Source organism: Fukomys damarensis, unplaced genomic scaffold, assembly GCF_012274545.1.
Source record: "Fukomys damarensis isolate Sample0158 unplaced genomic scaffold, DMR_v1.0_HiC HiC_scaffold_36, whole genome shotgun sequence".
NCBI classification, from domain to species: Eukaryota; Metazoa; Chordata; class Mammalia; order Rodentia; family Bathyergidae; genus Fukomys; species Fukomys damarensis.
The window spans coordinates 29,338,529-29,360,994 of record NW_022900948.1 but is presented as its reverse complement, the minus strand read 5'-3'; the positions used below and the strand labels follow the sequence as shown (position 1 = coordinate 29,360,994).

The following is a 22,466-nucleotide window of genomic DNA, read 5'->3' as shown; positions in this document are numbered from 1 at the left end:
TCTTTTTTTTTTTTTTTTTTTTTTTTTTTTTTGTTACCTGGAATCGAACTCCGGTACTTGCGCTAGGGAGGCAGGTGGAGGTACCACTGAGCTAAATTTCTGGTCCTCAAGGTCATATTTTTTAAGCAGCCAAACTCGTTTCTAATCACTGTTATCAAGTTTCTTTCCTTGGTTTTACTACAAAATTTATTCCCTCAAGTCTAAGAGGTTATGATGTTTGCTCTTGTTGGTTCTTTCAATCCCACAGCAGAATATTTCTAAATATTATAAAAACTCACATGAGTGTTTGAAAATTCACAGGAATGTGTCATTAAATTCTACTTTAGATGTTCAGCAAGATGATGACCAGCTAGAGAATAACCTGAAATCTCAAGATAAACTCATTAAGGAACCTGTATTCAAGAAAACTCCAACTAAAAAGAAAAGCAGTGAGTGTTCTTCATTGGAGAAAAAAAATAATGTGAGTACAAAGCATAGCCCTGCAAATAAAAAGTTTAAATTTGATTCACATGGGAAGAATTTGAAACAAAATGTAGATTCACCTGGTCATATAAAAAACTCTGCAAAAAAGAAGTCTGGTGTTGCTAAAGAACAGAGGAAATCATTAAAGCATGGTTTATCTGATACAAAGAAGGATAAAAATCAAGTTGGAAAGAAACATAAATTATCCAACCATACTTCTTCTGATCAATGTGACAAAACTCAAACTGGCAAGAAGCAAGAGAAATTGTATGAGCATTGTTCATCCTGTACCAAGAAAGAAAAACTCCAAATGGGAGAGAAACGTGAGAAGTCATCTACTAAAACTGATAAAACTCATGCTTCTGTGAAAACCTATGAATGTAATCAATGTGGGAAAGTTCTCAGCCATAAACAAGGACTAATTGACCACCACAGAACTCATACAGGGGAGAAACCCTATGAATGTAATGAATGTGGAATTGCCTTTAGCCAGAAATCTCACCTTGTTGTACATCAGAGAACTCACACTGGAGAAAAGCCTTATGAATGTATTCAATGTGGCAAAGTTCATGGTCATAAACATGCCCTCACTGACCACCTAAGAATTCATACTGGGGAAAAGCCCTACAAATGTACTGACTGTGGAAAAACCTTTAGACACAGCTCAAACCTTATTCAACATGTGAGATCTCATACAGGTGAAAAGCCTTATGAATGTAAGGAATGTGGAAAATCTTTTAGGTATAACTCATCTCTTACTGAACATGTGAGGACTCATACAGGTGAAATAGCGTATGAGTGTAATGAATGTGGCAAAGGTTTTAAATATAGCTCTTCCCTGACAAAACATATGCGAATTCATACAGGTGAGAAACCCTTTGAATGTAATGAATGTGGGAAAACATTCAGCAAAAAGTCACACCTCATTATACATCAAAGAACGCATACAAAAGAGAAACCATATAAATGTGATGAATGTGGAAAAGCCTTTGGACATAGCTCATCTCTTACTTACCATGTGAGAACTCATACAGGTGAAAATCCTTTTGAATGTGATCAGTGTGGGAAAGCCTTTAAACAAATTGAAGGACTTACTCAACATCAGAGAGTCCACACTGGGGAGAAACCATATGAATGTAACGAATGTGGGAAAACCTTTAGCCAAAAGTCACATCTCATTGTACATGAAAGAACTCACACAGGTGAGAAACCATATGAATGCAATGAATGTGGAAAAGCTTTCAATGCAAAGTCACAACTTGTTATACATCAGAGATCCCACACAGGAGAGAAACCCTATGAATGTGATGAATGTGGGAAAGCCTTCAAACAAAATATATCACTTAACAAGCATATGAAAACTCATTTAAAGGAGAAAGTTCATGAATGAAATCAATTTGTGGAAATCTGATAATTGAACTAAACATTACATATTCTGAACTTAGAGAATATTAGAAACCCTCTAGTAAGAAGTCGCAACTTGTTAGACATTAGAGAATTGAGTGTGAATCTTCACATAGAAGCAGTGGGTAGAAATGAGAGTTTTAATGTGGTACCAAATAATTTACAGAAAATACTCTTTTTGGTTTTGTTTTTGTTTTCTATATATTTCAGGCTGACCTTGAACTCATTGTTTAGCCCAGGCTGGCCTTGAATTCTCAGTGATCCTCCTGCCTTAGCCTCCTGAGTTTTGGGACTACAGGTGTGCCCCTCCACACACCATGGAAATATTGTTTTGAGAAATTATAAGTGATCTACATATTTAGATTGAAATATAAAGCTTCAAACTTTGAATAATCAAAGCAGTGATGAAGCAAGTTGCATATGCTAACAATTTGAGATGCTTACATCTTGTGTACTTAAGCACCACTTATTAGAATTGAATTTGTATATCTGTGTATTGCTTTGTATGATTGTGGCTATAAGCCTTTTTTAATATTGTGTCCTTTTTTTCAATTAATGTCTATATTGGCTTCTGTCTCAGCAGAAAGCTTTATAAAATGGTTTTTATTACTTTAAAAATTAACAGAAAATTAAGAAAAAGTGAAAAAATGCAGCTAAGAATACAAATGTGCTGATAATGAATATAAAAAATAGATAACGAAACCATGCATGCATTATGTTCCTATTTTTGTACAAAAAGACATGTTTACCTGTGTGTGTATATGTATGTATGTATGTATATATTCATATATTTGTATATGAATAGATTTTGTTTAAAAAGTCCATAAGAACTTTGCCATTGGGCACAGGAGTATTGGAGTACTGTCTGGGTTGGGAATGAGACCTCTTTTTTAGTGTACTGTTTAAATAAATATCATATATGTGTATTTATTTTCACAATTAAAATACTTTTAATACACATCAACACTTTAAGAATATTGCTGAACGCACAGCACAGTGTTTGACAGATTACAAAGGTTCCTATGCTTTTTCATAAATGATCATGAATCTGAGATAGCATTAAATGTTTTTCGGGTTTTTTTTTTTGTTTTTTTTGTAACAGATTGAACTCAGGACCTTGTGTTTTTCAGGCAGGTGCGGTGCCACTGAACTAAATCCCCAGCCTTTAAACATGGGTATTAAATTCACAAACACTTACCAAACACAAGTCCATTTATTCACATAATGAGTTACAGATGTAACAGCACTTTGCTTCTTCTATATGCTATTTTATTAAAAACAGATGAATTGTAATTGCAGGTGAATGACAGTGCTTTTTTGAACAATCACTCCATGTTATCTTATGCTCAGAGTACTAATACACACACACCTCAATCAGGACTTAAAATGTATTGCAACAAATGCTACCATACCCTGTTCTTACCTAATAACATACTGCACTCTTTCTGAGTGTACCCAGAGTTGACATCAGAAGATTCTTAAGCATGCGTTCCAGAAGATATCCTGAATCAACTTGAATTTGCACAAGAGACCATTTTGCCATTGCATATCTAGGGGAATATTTGTTTGTTTGTTTTTTAACTTTTGAATCCTCGACAAAAAAATATATACCTGCACTATCTTAAAATTTAATTTCTGGGGCTGGGTATTTAGCTCAATGGCACTAGGCTTACCTTGCAACCACAAGGTTCTGAGTTCAATCAGGTACCTAAAAAAAAAATAATAATAATAAATGTAAGTTCTTACACTAAAAACATGGTACAAAAAATGGTTTTGTAAATTATTGTATTAATATTTAATACAATACTGTTAATATGTAATATTGTAAAATGTAAGTGACATGTATGTTATCTTTTATATTTTTCACAGCACTTCACTACATTATTTTGTTTATTCCTCAGAACTAATGTATGGGTCAGTTATCTAGACTTCTACTAATGTATGGGTCCTGTAAAATCCTGTTTCGTAAATATTTCCCAAGTAGTAGTCTAGCATAATAATGATCCCTAAACAAATATGTGATTAAATGTCATCTCCAAATGTTTCCAATCTAAGTTCCTGTTTTCCTAACCTCATTTCAGAAAATTACAAAATTAAATTGTGAATGAATGTGTGTTGGTGCTCACACCCATGCATGTGCTGAAAGGTCAATTCGTAGATATTGTGCTCTCATTTCCTAGTAATTTCCTTCACTCTTACGGCAAGAAAATGTAGCGCAAAAGCCATTTACATCAGTAGTTTCTTACCAAGTGGAAGTGTGGCACTATGCAGAGAATGAGTATCACTGTGCAGACATTTAGTAAACTTACATTTCTTAGAGGGATAAATCTGTTCCAGGTTATGGCTACATTGAATTTCCACAACTCTAGGAGAACCCCTAATAGTGCAAACATGGTACAGTCAGAAATACAGGTATGCCTGGACAGTAAAAAAATGAATGCTAAACTCCATTTTGTTCAGTGAAATGAATTGGACTGAACATCAACAAATGAGGAAGTGATTTCTAACAAACAGTGGATGTGAGCAGAGGAAAAAAAAACAGACGTACAGAGATGAGTTTAAGTCAGTGATACATGAACTTTGGTGTAAATCAAAATTGCCTGAAGGATTTGTTAAAACATGGACTTTTCAAGCTGGGGATTTAGCTCAATGATTCTGCCTCCTGCTTCACAAGCACAAGGACCTGAGTTCAATCCCCGGTACCAAAGGAAAAAAAAACATGGACTTTTCAAATGCACATTCTTGGCTCTGATCACAGATTTATTAATTCAGAAATTCTGTGGTTGAGACCAAAGAATTTGCATTTGTAAGTTCCCAGGATATACAGGTGGTGCCAGTTGGGGATCACACTCTTAAAAACTTTTGATCTAAATCATTGATAAGTACATTTTAAAAACATGTAGATCTTATTTAACATAAATATGAGACATAGCCATAGAATGTTATTAACTTTTAAGAATATTTATGTAAGTAACACTAATCACGTGTTAAGCATTATAAGTGCTAGAGCACAGTCAACAAAATAAGAATGAAAAATGTCTGTCCTCACAGCTGAGTTCTACAGAGGGAGATAGACAATAAATATACAGTATGAAAGGTCATCAGATACCAAGAAACAAAATGGAATATGGGTGGAAATATTGGGGAGGCGGCAGTAATCTCAGTAGTAAAAGCAAGTGGCAAGAGAATATGAAAGGGCATTCCAGATATGTCTTTTAGAGTCTGGAGAGAGCAGAGAGATAAAGATTTGAACACCTCAAATATGAAGAGAAAAAATAGGAACTTTTCATTAAGTCAAGATTTCACAAATAATTAGATTCATAAGAGAAGTAGAAAACACTCATGCACTACTTTTTGTAGTAAAAGTCATCCAAGTTGCAAGAATCAGCAGTATATGTCAAACCTGAAAATGTCCCAGTCCTGCTTCTGTGAATCTACCCTAAAGTATATAATCAGGTTGTGCTGTAAAGTTTAACAAAGAGCAGAGAGAAATTAGATATAATAGGCATTTCTAGTTAATTGACCAAATAATGATACCTTCATAAAATGAAATAACAGTAAAATCATGATTACACACTATACTTATAAAGATGTAAATAATCTCATTTTCAGTTAAGAATATGTTTTACTGATGCATCACCAAGCATCAAGTGAGTGATCTAATATTGAAGAAAACAAAACTTTTCCACACATTCTCCCAGCAGTTTGCTAACATTTTATTGAATGTATGTCATACCACCATTCTTAATTTCAAGAGGAGCTTGAAAAATGGAATCTTTAGCTGCTTCGGTTTCTTCTCTTGTGCTGCTGCTGCTCTTCCTCCTCCTCCTCTTCATCCTCCTCATTTTCTCCTCCTGCTTCCTCTTCTCCTCCTTTTCTTTTCATCTTCTCCCCTCTACTCCTTGGTTGAATCCATGGCTTTTGCACAGAGCCAAATCTCCAGCCATTTAATTTTTTTACTATGAGACAATGCCTTGCTAAGCTATTAAGTTGTCCAGGTGGGTCTTGAACATGCAGTCTTCCTGCTTCAGCCTCCTAGCTTCTTAAACTTTACAGTAAAGGGAAGAAAGACATGGACATTAGAAAATAAATGTGGAGCAAATTAATAATGTCTTCAATAGTTAAGTAAAAGCCAGGCTACCAAATAATACGTACATATGTATACACACACATATATGACTTGTGTTTCAAAAGTACATGTTATCATTGCATGGACAGTGGACAATGGTTCTTTTAGAATTATGGGGTTATATTTAAGTTTTATGTTTTCTAAATAACATTCTCATGGATTAATTTTACTGGTATGGCAAAGTAGATGCATATTAGGCATAACCCTCGCGCAGATGAAAATGACAAACTCTAGTCAACACACACACACAGCCCAAGAAGGACTAGAGAATTTATGTAAGCAGACAGATTATGTGAGAGTCAAAACCTGAAGGAAGGGAATGATAAGGGGTTAGATCACATTTTTATGGATTTTAGCCTTAGGACAGGCTTGAATTTGTGTGACAGAAGGGGATAATTTACTAGGATACATGAGTGTTTTTGGCAAGATCAAAAGCTCAGGTCAATCATACCCACTGCAAAGTGAGGGAAGAATTCTAGAAGCGTGACTAAGATGATTAGAGTGACCAGAAGTGTGGGTAATCTTGATTCTGTTCAAGTGTCTGTGGCTGATACTTGGAAATATACATATGCTCCATAAAGTAAGAACAAAAGAACTGGGCTGCATGGTACATGGGCACAAGAGACATTTGTGCAGAAATCCTTCCAGTGGAAGGAATGCAGAATTTTTTTTTTTTTTGGCCGCAATACACCATTGACTTCACATCAAAGCATTCATGTAGCAGAGAGGCCCTGTGAATGTAATGAGTGTGGGAAAGCCCTCAGCCATTCTTCTCCAGCCTTCATTCAGCACCAGAGAATTCAGACTGGAGAGAAATTCTATGAGTATAATGAATGTGGAAAGGCCGTCAACCAGAGTGCACATCCCACTGACACCAGATAACACATACTGGAGAGAAACCCTATGTTTGTGAAGAATGTGGGAAAACCTTCAGCTGAAGCATACAACTTACCGAACATCTGAAAATTCATGCTGGTGGGAAATCTCTATCAATGTAAGAAATGTCCAAAATGGTTTTGCTATAGAACGTCACTAATTGGACATCAAAGGGCTCAAACAGGAGGAAAAACCCTACCAATGTAATGAACGTGGAAATCCTTCTGCTTAAACTCAGCCCTTATAGAGCATAAGTGTACAAGTAGAGGAAAGAAGTCTTATCAGTGCAGTAAGTGTGATGATTTCTATCATAATATATCTTTAATTTGACATCAGAGAACTCGTTTCAAAAGTGCACTCTTATCGGAGTATTGAGTGGATTACCACTTACCCAGAGCACTCATGGTAACAAGAAACCCTACAATGGTTATATGAGAAAAACTTCAGGCAAAACACTTATCTACTCAGTATTGCATTGTTCTAAGACACATTTTTTCTTGTAGTTAAGCTAAAAATGTAGTATCATGAACAGAAAAAGAAATAATGGAACTATTTATCTCAAACCAAGGTGTATTTTTTTTTTTTTCTTTTTGGTACCGGTGATTGAACTCAGGTCCTTGCACTTGTGAGGCAGGCCACTGAACCGCTGAGCTAAATCCCCAGCCTGGTGTATTTTTAAAAGATGTATTTGGATAATTATTTTGAGATACAATGTATTAAAATTTATATATTTGTTTATAATAAAATCCCCTTGAAATACACAAAAGTTATAGTGGAATGATAAACTTTTTTATACAGAGTCCCTAATGTTTTTAGTAGTTTATGTCATTTTACAATCTTAAAGAAACACATATTTGAATAACAAAATTGGCAAATTTGATAACAGCCAAAGAATGTTTTATTCCACAGAGATATTATGAAATTTCTTTATTTACAGAATATTTTAATGGACTGTGTATATGGCTACAAATAAAATCACAACATTTGTGGTCCAGGGAGAGCTATGGTGCTCTCTCCTCACACGAAGCACAGGTGTCTCCCCCATTACCGTGGTGCTGCTTCTGCCTTGTCACTGCTTTTGGCTGCTGCTAAGGGTCACATTGTGTAACAGGCATTGTCACAAAGCCTGTCTTATACTTGATTCATTCAACAAACACTGTAGTAGAAATATATCCTTTTTACACATCTCACATATTTGCTTTCATGTTTATTATTTAATCTTCACTTCAGGGCTGAGGATTTAGCTCAGTGGTGCTGCAAGTGCCTGTGTTCAATCCCTGGTACCAAAAAAAAAAAAAAAAAAAAAAAAAAAAAAAAAAAAATCATAACAAATTCCCAGAGGAAGAACTTAAAGCCCTACACATTTATTATTTTACCATAACAACTAGAATAACAACACATTCTTACCAGTAAAAGTAGAAATGAATAAGAACTAAAAATAGCACCCCAATATTATTTAACATATTAAAATAATATTCTAAATAATGTTAGGATTTAAACAATAAGTCCAAACAGGAAAACTGCAATTATTTAAAAGCAATAAAGGTAGGATACTAAATATTCAAAATGATAGGAGAAATAATAATAAAATAAAACAAAAGGAATGCACTAATAAAGATGAAAGCATAAATTAAACATACAAGAATACATTTTATAAGGGATTAGACAAAACTTGTAACAAGTAGAAACAAGGAGGAAATGAGGGGGAAATTAGAGACAGAGATGAGTAAATGTTGTTTGATGGAAACCATTATTAGTCAAAATCAGTCTAATGGTCCCAGATAATCCAATTACAGAGGAAAATGAGCTAATAGTACTTGGAGAGAAAATCCTGATATTATTTGAGATACATTTGTAGATATCCAAATATATATACATACACACACCGTTTTAAGAAAGAAGAGGGAGAAATGTGTAATTAGAGAAGCTACAAGGTCAGAACCAATGCTGATAGATAGCTTGTGTTTCAGTCCTCCTTCATAATTTTTGGTGAGGGTTGACATGAGCATGAAAGATACTGTCTAAACCGCAGCACTAATTAATTCTTATTCTCAATTTCACATATGAAAACCCCTCAGGTATGTATACCAGATGAAAGTCCTCTTTTAGTCTTTTATGGTCATAGGAACCTGCAGGTATCTATATTCCTGAGCCCACTGTAGCAAATGACCATAAACATGGTATCATTAAATAGAAATCTACTCTTGCAGCTTTGGAGAACAGAAGCCTGAAATTAGGGTAACAGCAGAGCCACACTCCCTTTGGAGGATTTAGGAAAACACCCTTCCTTATCTTTTCCAACCCTCAGCGTCGGTCAGCTTTCCTTTTGGCTGTATTACTCTAATCTCTGCCTCTCTCCGTGTCTCCTGTCTCTTATAAAGTGACTGGTTGGATGTAGGGCAAACTAGGGTAATCTTGGATGATCTCACCTGAAGATCCTTCACTTATTTACACATAAAATCACCATTTTTCCAAATAAGGTAACCTCCCCAGGTTCAAGGGATTTGGACATGGACCTGTCTTTTGAGGGGTCACCATTCAATCACGACAGTGTGTGAAACAAGGGAAAACTGAACCACAATTGAAACAGATTGCAAATGGATGAAGTCATTCTTATAGGTAAGGCGAACCTTGAGTCAAAACTCCTGGATGATTACTTACAGGTTAGAAGATGAAATGTGGAGTTAGCCTAGGCCAGTTGTCTTCAAACGGGGACTCCAGATCTTGTACCACATAAAGATGTGTTTTAAAGATAATCAATTTCCACATCCTCTTTTCTAAGATGTCTTTGTCTGAAAATAACCCTGTATTCACACCAACTCTTCTCCAGTTTTATATGAAAAAGCTATACCCTTTGCCCATTCCAAACTGTCACCAGCTGACTCAGACCTGTCTACAGATGTGCCTGGAAATTACCAGCAGGGACGAATGATGAGAAGAACCTCCTGTTTATGTCTGGTCTATATTACTATAGCTTGTATATCTTTGGTCATACTCTTCTGCTGGGTGTTTAAAACCGAGCCAAAGTTAGACCCACATTAACATATTTTTCTGCTGGTGTTCAAGGCCAAGCTAAATTAAGACCAGTATCACTCCAAATTAACCTTTTGTCAAATGTTGAGGTCAGTTAAGGGTCTCCTCATGTTATTTGTGGGACCACACGTAGAGTCTCTTAGCTCTTCCGCCAGGGTCAGCTGCAAGGATGGGTCACGATCTTGCTGGATCGTGGGGCTTTCATAGAAGCAGGGGAGACTGATTTTCCCTGGTGACCCTCCTTTTTAGCATACTGTATAGTTTTGTTTCATTTTGTTTGAGACAGGGTCTCACTATGTAGTTGAGACTGACCTGGAACTCACTATGTAGCCCAGGCTGGTCTCCAACTCACAGCAATCTTTCTGCCTCAGCCTCCCAAGTGCTGGGATTACAGGCGTGAGCCACAATGCCCGGTTTAGCACACTGTATAGTGGTTGAGTCTTGTTCTGTGGGGTCTAACAATTTCCTTACTCAGGAGGTTGGGTGACATGCAAAAGTTTTAGGATCTTGTAGGAAAAATTTTCTCCTGTCTTGGGTCCTTGTTGACCTTGGAGGGCCAGGACCAAAATATTGGCTGTCTTCCAAGCCCAGTTTTGTTGTTGTTGTTGTTCTTTTGTTTTTTGTTTTGTTTTGTTTTGTTTTTTTAGCTTTGGTCTTTAAACTCCACTTGTTGAACACCCAGCAGGGTCAGTTATATCAGCATTGTAATAGGTGTAGGTTTAATTTTATAATCTTATGTAGATATCAAACACTTTGAAATAGTTAACATGACCAGGGAACTGTTATTTCTTACCAGTCATGATTGTCTTAGAAGTTGAATCACTGTAGAATGTTAACAGAAAACTGTAGTACCCAGATCTCAGTTTCCCCAAGGACCACCAGAGAAACGAGTCCGCTGCAAGTACAAGAGAAGTTTATTTCAGGTTCGAACCTGGACCCTTGTCCACCAGGGAGCAAGAGCCCAGAATTGCGATTACAACAGGGTTATATAGGGTTAAGGTGGCTTGAAATCCTCACTATTCTATTGCCTTCTTTTCTAATATGTTATATCTATTGGATGTTGCTGGGGTGTTAGGGAAAGCAGGAAGAAACGTTAAGTCTAGGGGAGGGGGAGTTTGGTGAAGGTTAGGGACTTTGGCTCCTTTCCTGCGGATGGTGGTTATCTGCACAGACCGTCCTGTTTTGGGGTTTTTTTTTCCCCTTCTTTTCAAGGTTGGAATGACCTTGCTCACCCACTTAGTTCTGCTCTTATCTCAACTAAGCAAGCTAAACAAATTTCTGCTGCCTGAGGCCGGGGGGCAGGGGGCAAGTTTGACACCGGATAGCTTTTTAGCTCAAAATGGAGTAACTTTGGCTCCTCAAAAACAGTTACAGAGTTGTACAAGCCAGGCGTGGTGGCGCACGCCTGTAATCCCAGCACTCGGGAGGTTAAGGCAGGAGGATCGCTGTGAGTTGGAGACCAGCCTGGGCTACATAGTGAGTTCCAGGTCAGTCTCAACTACATAGTGAGACCCTGTCTCAAAAAAACAAAAAAATAAAATAAAATAAAAAAGAATTAATGTTAATAACAGCATCACCACTCTTCAGCTGTGCCATATGGAAGCACCAATACTCAGCGGGCTCTTAACCAAGCACACCTAGTTGTGAGTGTGTGGTTAGATGACAGCCTCTGCTGTTGACTCACTTAGATTCACCTCGATGTTTGAGCCAAGGCACAGCACTGGTCTTCTTGGGGTAACCCAGGCTATGACTGAGCAGGACTCTAGCACAGAACCTAACATTTCTCCTCCAACCTGCTTCAGAGTCCCTGCTGCTGACAGACACTGTCAGATCTGCCTCAGGACCTGGCAACTCGGCTTCCTGAATTCCCCTTTCTCCCTGCTCTGTTCACCCCACCCCCCACATGCATATATTTGGTGCCCTCCTAAGTCTGTATCAGCATCTGTTTTGCAGAGGACCCAGCTCAACCAGGTGGATGTTGGTTACTCCAAGCATTCTTCTGTCATGGGAGGAAACAGGAATTTTAGAATTGCTTTTGAGCCAGCACCAGGAGAATGTATACCCACTGTAGCTGCTAGAGGATCAGGAATATTTTCACTTTGCTGCATGAATCAAATAAACCTGTGTTTCTTGTTATTCTTCTTGGCACTGAGTCTGCCCTGGCATTGTGTAATATGACTAGACTATGCCACTGGATTTCTCCATGAGTGACATATCCGATTAACTGTGTGATTGAGGACAAGGTCACTAAGTACATTTCCCTTTAGTCAAATGACATGGTGATAAATAGACTGTTATCTCATTGCATATGAACTCTGTAAACCCTTTACCATTACCTGGGCCAGTCATTTTTCAACTACCTGGCAGACTGTCACCCTTCCCCGGGTCACCTATAAACTGCTCTATGTGTGGTGTTAGGTGGACGAATCGTGGCAAGGCTGGTGTCCAGGTACTTGATTTGAAGTCATGCATGGAAGAAAATAGTTCTTGATTTGCTGTGGAAATATCCCCTAATTCTTTATTAGAAAAGCAGTAATCTCCAAATCATCCCTCAACCCACCTACCCACCCACCCACTGAATCCTTGTTAACCAAGAGAGGGTTGTTACTCACTTCTCACTCAATCAGATTCTTGTAAGCACCACAATTTTAAGAAATCTGCATGCAGTTTCCTTAGTCGTAGCTGTTAAGCAGATACCTTTCAGCATCTACAGCATTTCTTTTTCCTTTTCCTTCCATTAAACCATCTTGTCTTCATGTTAGAAACATTAAGTTTGGCCTGTGTAGTAAAGTCAATAAGAATAGGAGCTTTAGGATCAGACAGTCCTGGGTTCAAATATGAGTTCCCCTGTTTACTGGCTTTGTGACCTTGGTATAATCAGGCTTTTTGAGTTTTATTTAATTTTTAAATTGTATTAGTATATATTCACAGTACATCACGATTACATGCTTTATGGGGAGTTGATGCGTGTACATAACACATCCTGATTCTTTTCATGGCCCCTTCTCCTCTTTCCTCTCCTCTCCTTTTCTTGATCCTCTCCCATTTGCAAAAGATCTCCCTCCCTGTTTCCTAATAGTTACCTTTTACTTTTCCCTCTGATTTATTTATTCTTTGGGTTTCTCATATAAGAGAAGCCCAGTGACATTTAATCTTGTGTGTCTGACTTGCTTCTCTTAACCCTACGGTCTCAAGGTGCATCCGTTTTCCTGGAAGTGATGCAGATTTATCCTTCTAGCAGAGTACTGCTCCATTAGAGTCCTACTTCCTACTATAAAACAAGGTAGTAATATACACACTAGGTGGGGCTAGTATGCAGATTAAGCGGAAATAGTATTTGCAAAACACTTATCTTTCCCTTGAATTCTTACTTTATTTTCAGGATTAAAATATTATTTTATATTTCTGGTACCAGGATGATTTAAATTTGTACTGCTGAGAATATATTTCCATTACAACTATTTATCTTTGTGAGTGGGCTCTGCCGTAATTCTATGCTTGGAGCTCCCTGAGTAAATCTGACTTTGACAAGAAGGTCTTTCTATTTTTTTTCCTTTTTGTTCAGATTGTTTCAAGTTTGTTGAAGTCTCAGGCCTGAAATGCAAACTAGTTGATGCAACTTGACTACTAATATAACAATTTGGATCCCAGTGTCAATTCTATGTTCATAAAAGTTTGGGAAATTGCAAGAGCAAGGACCCAAGTTCAATCCCCAGTACCAAAAAATTAAAATTAAAAAAAAAATAACAAAAGTTGGGAAAGTTACAGGGGTCTGGGCAGCTTAGCTCTGGCAGGACTTTTTTTGTAATCTTTGAAAAAATTTAATGGGCAAGCAAAAATGTATATATTTATGGCATACAATATGATGTTTTGATACATTCATATGTTACAGAATTTTGCCCTGGAATATTTGCTTGACAAGAGCCAGAGACATACTCAGTTGGACCCATGGAAGAGGTGGTCTCCAAGGTGGCGACAGATTTAGTCCACCTGTTACTATTGTGCTGGGACTAACTGATCAGAATGCTGATCCTCCTGTAACAGAAGGGAAGGAGTCCACTTTCCTGAGGCTCATAGGCTGGCAGAATGACTCAACTCCTACCCCTTTATCCCTGCAAGAAGCATAGAACATTTACTTCTCAGAAATCCTCCATCTGCTTCTCTACTGGATAAGGAATAAAACAAGAGTCCACTGAAGCTAGCTTATCTTCTTCCCTTACCTTGTGAATTTGTGCTCCTTAGCTCTTTTCACTTGGAGGGGAAACCTTTTTCTGGCTTCATAACAGGAATTAGGTGAGTAGTTTTTAATTGGGCCAATTCAGATTTTTTTCTTTTCTCCTATAAGTCCTCTTTTTCATTACCATTGGTTTCTCTGTTTTCCTACATAATTTTCTCTACTTTCTACCTGTATTTAGATTATTTTCCAGCTACCCCACACTAGAAAGATGTTTCTTGAGGACATAGCTCCCATCTTGTTTATCTGTTTAGGCCTCCCAGTGCCTGGTATAGAACTATTACAGAGTAGACATTAGATAATGGTAGGTGAATTAAGTCAAATCATTGTTTTAAAAATATCTTTAGTAACACTGACTAAAGTAAATTACTGTATCACATACAGAATTCCTTTATAGGCAAATCCTGTACCTTGTATATCTTGCATTAAACAATGGATGTTTTCCCAAAGATGGATGGCCAAGTGAGCTTCTGTAAGATGAGCACTAGTTTCATGTATTTACACTACCATCTGAGAGATGCTAACATGTGGGCGGCTTCTTCTTCCTCTTCCCTCTTCTTTCTCCTCTTCCTTCTCCTCCTACTCCCCTTCCCCCTCTTCCCTCTCTTCCTCTTCCTCCATCTTCTTCTTTTCTAGGAGGGGAGAAGGTCATCCTATCCCATATCTCTCCTCAATATAAAAGTCATTAGTCTGGACCAGGAATTTATCTCAGTGGTGCCACCACCACCTACCTCAAAAGTGCAAGGTCCTGAGTTCCATCCCCGGTTCCAAAAAAAAAAAAGTCAATAATCTGTTTGATTACAATATTTACTGATCATCTGTAACCTGTAGGAATGTTATCAAATCATTGATCCACATATCCTACTGCACATATTTAAATGCAATACTGGATTTTTGGGGGAGTGGTACTGAGGATCAAACTCTGGTCCTTGGCTTGCAAGGCAGGCAGAGGAATCACTGAGCTAAATCCCCAGCCCAATACTGGATATTACTGAAGGGAATACTATTGTAAATCAAATCACCACTCCTAATTGATTGAATATTAATGTGGCATTGGTTTTTTGGTTTGGGTTTTCTTTTCCCATGCCCCTAGCTGAATTGCATCACAACTCTTGGTTGCTTTTCCACCTTTGCCCGTGCTATTGCAACAGCTACCAAAATCAGGGAAGATTTGAAATGAGTGTAGAAAAGTCAGCTCAGGTCTTACTAGATAAGGTCATCCAAAACACCAGCTGCTGATCATACGTTTCAGTCTAATGCTCTCTCTGGTCCTGTGGTCCAATAATATAAATTAGGAACACAACCAGCACTAATCAAGAATAACATTCCTAATTACAAAAGGACTTTGTAGATTTCTCTTACTAACAAGAATCCCTAGTGCTTTTAAGATAGAAGTTACTAGACAAGCACTGCTAAGGTGATACTATGTATTGGGTGCTACGTTGGTGTATAGATGAACAAGAAAGATCTTTCCACCCTCATAAGGGAGTTGATTTTCTCATAGGGTAAAACCAGAACCAGAAAGTCACAACATGGTGCTGTACGAGTGCAGAGTTAGAAGTGGGGATGGTGTGAAGACCGTGCAGCGTGGTCAACTGGCCCCTCAGCATCATAACCCAGGTTTGCTTTGGAAACCTGATGGCTTGCAAGTGGCCATCAGTTCTTGGAGAGAATAATAACCTTTTCCATTTGTCAGGCTCAATAGTTCCATCTGGGGGCTAGGAAAACCCGTGTCTACCTATGACAGCTGAAGTTTAAACGGCGTCAAGGGCCGGGGATTTAACTCAGTGGTTCCGCGCATGGCCTGCCTCTTCACTCAAGGTCCAGAGTTCGATTCCCAGTACCAAAAATAAATAAACAAATAAATAAAAACAGCGTCAAAATACCAGTGACGAGATAATTGGTTAAGCGAGAACTAGGAGTGATCGCACAGGAGACGGGTGACTTTTTAAATAGGCCGCAGATAGAAAGCCCCGGTTCCTAGGTTCGTGGCTGTCCCCACCTCCTCCCTCCACCTCAACCTCTTCTGGTTTGGGGTACGCATTAGTCTGAGCCAGAAATGAGTCACGGCTTCCTACAACCCGGCTGGCACCACAGGATCCTAATGCACAATATTGTTCATACCTCCAAAGCTGTTTCCTCAGGTTCTCCACATCTCTGTGTCCTCCCTGACATTCAAGACCCTACCTCAAGTCCCCCTTTGTCCAGAAAGCATTCTCTGAGCCCACCTGGCTAAGGTTTTTATGGGCACCGCCCCACTGAAGTTCTACAGCCATCTACTAGGCAGGTATAATTATTCTCATGAAGAGCTTAAAACCTGTCCAGGTGGCTTCAAAATGACAGATAAGAGTAGGAAGCCCAGGTCCACATGACTCCAATGCCTTTGCCTGTAAGCACTTTCTCCATGATGTCATACATTGCTTACTTTACTGTAGTAGGAACTTGGCACCACTCAGGTGGGTCATTTTATGCGCTCATAGAATTAAGCATATAAAGTATTTCTCCAACTCACTGAAGGTTATTTAAGGAAAGAAATGATACCTTGTTCTCCTGTTCTCTTATGAGGCCCTGGAATAGACTTATGCATGATCAAGTACTTGCTCATTTATTATTAGCGAAGGAAGGCTTTAGTGGTTGAGTTCTGAGAATACGGGAAAGGAATTAAAATGTACTGAGTATCATACACCTTACTTTAAAGACATTATTTTATTCAACTCTATTTCGATTCCTTGTGATGGGTCCTACACACAGCAGCTTCAGTAGAGATACTTTGTTTCTTATGATTATAGAAATGGAATAACTGAACTAATTCTATACCCCAGATAGGTGGTAGAACAGATTCCCCACACATTCTATGGTTTATACACTATTTCTGCCACGCATAATTGGCTTTCCAGTTCCAAATCAGATCCACAGTTTAACCTGTTTCCAAATGGCAGCACTTTAGAGCACCCAGTATTTATTTTGTGAATGTGCTTTGAGAAATGTAAGGTCGGTGAATACGTTCCAAAGAGGTGAGACTGCCAAGTTCCAAAAGGGCACAGGCAATCCTTGATCTCATACCAATGAATGAAAAAAACATTTCATGGAGAAGGAGGAGGAAAGGTAGAACTCCACAGACCAAAAGCCTGGACCCAGAATGGATATAAAGCCAGAGGGACTGGGGCAGGAGCTGTTGTGGGGAGAGGCTCACCTCCGGCAGCTGTGGGAGAGACAGTTTATCCCCTACCAAGATGAAGTTGCTGCTTCTGTGTCTGGGGCTGACCTTATTCTGCACCCACGGAGAAGGCAATGGTGTCGTGAGAAGAAACTTTGATCTAGCAAAGGTAGAGTCATGGAGCACAGCAACTGGTGACTTTGGGGGTGACTTGGAGAGTCTGAAGCCAGGTGGGTCCTCGTGGACTGCAGAGTTATTCAACAGACGGAGGAGTGGTTCCAGACCTGGAACTACGAGAGCTGTACCATGTTAAAATATGACAAAGTTGGAGACCTCCATTCTCATGGCAGGGGCAGTGGAAAGGATCCCAGATGCTGTACCAATTAACCCCAGTGCCCTCCCTGCTCTCTTCCCACTTGACCATCATTTTATTTATTTATTGCAGATTTCAGGGAAGTGGTACTCTGTTCTCTTGGCCTCCGACAAAAAGGAAACCATAGAAGAAGGTGGTAGCATGAGGGTTTTTGTGGAATCCATCCAGGCCTTGAAGAACTCTTCTGTTTTCTTTAAATTCCATACACGGTAAGTGTGGCCTGTTTTTGTTGTCGAAGGGGAAATAGAAGCCAGGGTGTGATTTCAAACGTACACAGGGGCCTGTTCACACACACCGATGTGTGCTCACACAGACATACATGCGTGTGCTATGTCCAGAACCAGTCTCTCTTCCACACTAACACAAGATTGGATAGAACCAGGGATTTTCAAGATTCAGATGCAAGAACTGCTTACAGGAGTTAATTTATTGGCAGTGATGGGAAAAAGGAATGCCGGAACCACAACTATTGTGAGGATATGGCCTGGGTGAAGGCATGGGGTTGGAAATCATCCACCTGACGTTGAATCGATCTCTTATTAGTTTGCCAAGGCAACTAACTCAACGCCTTCTACCTTCACTTTTCCCTGGGTGAAAGAGAGATAATAATAATTTCCCTTCACTGTTTTTAGTGAACAGCATAGCAAGTCGGACCATGCATGTAAAGCATTTATTTGAGTACCTCGCAAATGGTGAGCACTCAGCAAATGATCTAGTCAGTGAGGGCGAATCTTTTAGAGACAAGTACCCAAATTGCAATCCAAAACCCAAAACCCACTTATTTATTGCAAAGTGCCAACACTGCAATGAAACCTGAATATTGAGGTTTTAGTTTAGAAAAAAAAAAACTCATACATTAAAGTCCTTGTCTAAAACAATTTACATTTGTGCCCTAAGTTCACCACCACTGACCCAGACAAATGGCTGCAGTAGAATAACAGTAATGGTGGGAAGAACTGGCAGAAGTAACGATGGGGGGCAGTTGTTTAAGTCTTTCTTAAACTGTCAGATTAAGGGAAATAATTGTAAGTAAAAGCTGTTTGGTAATTGTGCAAATAACAGTTCAAAGCCAGGCATTTGTGGTGCATGCCTGTGATCCTATTTGGGAGGCTGAGGCAGGAGAATCTCTGTGAGTTTGAGGCCAGCCTATGTAGTAAGTTCAAGGCCAGCTTGAACTACATAGCAAGACTTTGTCTCAAAAAAAAAAAAAGTTTGAAAGCTTACTAGAATCAGAAGCTGAAGACATGGGTAAAAGGTGAGGGGCCAGCCTCAGGGATACCTCCTTGACATCAGTTCATTCTCTTTTACAGAGTGAACGGAGAATGCACTGAAGTGTCTTTGGTCTCAGACAAACAGGGTGACGGTGTGTACACTGTTGAATGTGAGTACACTAAAAATGTTTTCTAAATTACATTACCATCTGCAAAAAACTTACTGAACCCCATTGTTTTCAAGACTTTGATCAATTCCTGATGAATATTTATTTTGGTACTAAAATGGGGGTCATTTAATAACCAACATCCTGAATTCTGGAGATGCGTGTATTTGCAAAGGCTAATACCCAGCACCTAGTGCCATCCGATAAAGGACTCTGTTTGGTCATATGAAGCCTCTGCAGCAAAAGGGAAAAGCAGAGGGAAGTTAGCAAACTGGTGGGATTAGCTTCTCCCTTCCTGACATCTGTGCGATCGATCACCTCTGGAGGCCATTGCCACAACACACTGCTCAGGATGTGGCACCAGACGCCTGAGGTCAGTAGACTTGTAGAGAGGACAGAGAGGCTGAGGGAGGCGGCCAGGTCTCACAGGAGATGACAGAAGGTGGGTTACCGCTGTGGTGGTTATTTTACACTAGTGGTCAGTCTCTCGGGACCCCTCAGACATCACCTCACAACCTCCAAGGGGTTGCAAATGGAAGGCGTTTGATGTCTTTACTCTCTGTCTCTTCCAGAATATGCATTTGGATTTGTTTTGTGGGATAGAGCAGGTGAAGGGTTTCTATGGCTTCCCGTGGACAAAAGAAGTTCTGAGCTGAATTCTGTTTCCTCCACAGATGATGGCTATAATAAGTTCCGCATAGTTGAGACAGACCCCAGTAGCTATATTATATTTCAGCTCCGGAATTTCAACAATGGGGAAACCTTTCAACTGCTGGAGCTCTATGGTAGAGTATTTTTCTGCTCACATTCATCATCTGGTGGGAAGAAAGGAACTCTGCCTCCAAAATGATCTTTCCAATCTTGTCCTAGACTATCTCTCTCTCACTGAAGATAGACACTTACCTTTGATAATCCCTAGGCTCCATGATGGGGAAATGCAGAAATCTCTCACTGATACCCCACTGATGTCAAATTCAGGACACGCTGGTCCTCCCCCCAAGTCTTCTATCTGAGCACCCAACTGTTTCCACACTCTTCCTATCCTCTGGTGCCCTGTTCCTTCATTCGCTTTGACAACTAATACACAAAACACAGCAGTCGCTGTCACTCTTCCCACAGCCCGAGAACCAGATGTGAGTCCAAATCTCAAGGAAAAGTTTCGAGAATTTAGTCAAAAAAATGGAGTTGTTCAAACCGTATTGGACCTGACCAATGTTGGTAAGTTTAGCTTTCTGGTTTTTGTTTCTTGTATTCCATTCATAGAAGGGAGAAATCCAAGGAAAGGTAATCAGCCTCCTTTGTCCTGACCTGGAGACTCATCTGCTTTCTCTTGGATAAAGAAATGGAGCTGCTGTCTGAATGTGTTCTCTTCTGCCTCTGCAGATCGCTGTCTCCAGGCCCGAAGTGAAGAGTAGGCTACGTGTTCAGGTTTGTGACCTCTGACCCTGGTGAGGAGGGGATGGACCAGGTGTCAGTGCCTTCTAAATGCATTGGGGGTTTGTGCCCAAAGATCACAATAGAAATAGATCGGTGAGGAAGATTTCGGGTAGAGTTGGAAGTTTAGAGTTGGAGGAGCTGGGTTCAAGACACAGTCCTGCCATAATGTGTACATCAGCGTTATTGTGTAGAGGAATAGCTTGTTGGACTTTTAGCTAAGATCAAATGTATTGTGTAGATGGAAGTTATAATGCAGATGAAAATGCCTCGGTGATTGATAGCATGTTAAAAATCACTGGGACTTAGTTTGAAATGGAAAGTGAGTAATAGAGCACTGCATATGAAACAAATATAAATGTACGTGAATCTGTATTGTGGTTCATTCATTTTCCAAGCCCAGGAGTAGGATATGTCTCGGTTTAATTGATGATGAAGATGTCTTCCTTTCAACTCTGAACACACATGATTTCTCATCTGGGAATGGAGCTGTCAACCTTCCCTTTGTCTGCCAGGTTTCCTCATCTGTCTCCTATGTATTGTGGGGCTTTATTCAGATCATGTGTATGAAAGTCTTAGAAACTTGCATAAAATAAGCATTTACTAAAAAGTAGCTATGGCTTTTGTCATTCTTCCACAATTTGTCAAAAATTCTTCCAAAACTTCTGATACTGAAGATGGCAGGGACAATGCTAGGACTCTTCGTTACTTCCCGCTGTCCATGGAGTCAGTTGAGGGAAGGTTCAGATGACAGCAGCAACCCCTTATAGCTAAAAGGCCAACAGAAGAAAAGTGATTAATTCTCTCCCCTATTCTGATAAATAACAGAACTTAGAATGCAAGATGAGCTCTTCACCATTTTTCTTTGTAGCAACACTCCTCCTTGTCCTCAGTTCAATCCCAGAAAGGTTCACTGTGGTTCCTGTGTTCTCTTGGTCCTTTGCGTATTTAGTGCTGAGTGAACGCTTCCCTACTTGGACTCCGGCAGTGCCATCTCATGACAAACTATGTGACCTGCTCACCGTGACTCTCACGTATGAAGGTGTCACTCTGAAGATCTCCAGATTGACCCTAATTACCTGAAAACGTTTATCGACTCACCAGCAAGCAAAGGCTTTCCCTGAATCTCTCTGATTGCTATACTTAGAGCAACTGTATACAAATAAGATCCTCCCCTACCTGTTCAATAAATAAGTAGCCTTGCAGTGTTGTGATTTGTCTTTGTACCTGGAGGGGGTGGGGCTGCAGTGAGTGAATAAAGGCACGTCCTGGGCCCTGCGCCTAGAATCCTCCTCTGATGTCTCAGAACTGACTGAGTTTCTGGAGTCTCCTCCTCTTCAGCCATCCTCTGTTATCCCATGTTCCTGCCAGTCCCACGTGCCCTTTGCTCTGCCTATTCTTTGGTGACCCGATGAGACCATTATAGATACCATACCAATAGAAGACGTGCTCCACCATTTCCCCCTCCTAGAATGCTCTTTTCAGATGGGGCACTGATAGATGTTACTGGGTCTGACGCCAGCAAGACATTGTTCGGGACAGGCCTCGTGCAAACAAGAATCCATCACGAGCATAAAAGTTAATGAAAAGAAAGGTTGTTTAGGTATTGGAAGCTCTCCATATCTCACTTTGCCCAGATTAGAACACTAAACTCAGTTCAGGCTTATTACTCCTGAGTCAAGCACTTGGATTAGTTTGCCAAAATATTGTATAAGACTATATAGAAGGCCAACAGGCACACTAGGACCTTGCTTTCTGTTTTCTTCATTTTCCCCATGAAACAAGGTCTTATTATGCTGTCCAAGCTGGTCTCAAACTCCTAGGCTCAAGTGATCCTCCCGCTTCAGCCTCCTTAGAAGCTAGGACTCTAGACGCATGACACCATATTTGGCACCCATGTGTGTGTGTTTGTGCATGTGTGTTTGTGTGTGTGCATGTGCATATGCGCATGCACCTTGGAAAGACTTAAGTAATGCAAAAGCTTGG

The 22,466-nt window shown here is 39.5% G+C and overlaps 2 protein-coding genes across 2 annotated transcripts in view; both read left to right on the top strand.

Moving 5' to 3' along the window:
* Zfp37 (ZFP37 zinc finger protein) overlaps positions 1 to 2,086 on the top strand; it is a 13,304-nt gene extending 11,218 nt beyond the window's left edge. Inside the window, exon 4 of the mRNA XM_010639370.3 lies at positions 327 to 2,086. Within this exon, the coding sequence (XP_010637672.1) occupies positions 327 to 1,852 (1,526 nt within the window). The 3' untranslated portion in view covers positions 1,853 to 2,086. The remainder of the gene's footprint in view (positions 1 to 326) is intronic.
* Positions 2,087 to 17,208: 15,122 nt separating this feature from the next.
* LOC104872961 (allergen Fel d 4) lies at positions 17,209 to 21,685 on the top strand. The gene is made up of 7 exons (XM_010639367.1): positions 17,209 to 17,464; positions 17,741 to 17,877; positions 18,979 to 19,049; positions 19,721 to 19,831; positions 20,166 to 20,264; positions 20,430 to 20,474; positions 21,433 to 21,685. The coding sequence occupies exons 1-6, from the start codon at positions 17,372 to 17,374 to the stop codon at positions 20,459 to 20,461; spliced, it is 543 nt and encodes a 180-aa protein (XP_010637669.1). The 5' UTR covers positions 17,209 to 17,371; the 3' UTR covers positions 20,462 to 20,474; positions 21,433 to 21,685.
* The last annotated feature ends 781 nt before the right edge of the window (positions 21,686 to 22,466 follow it).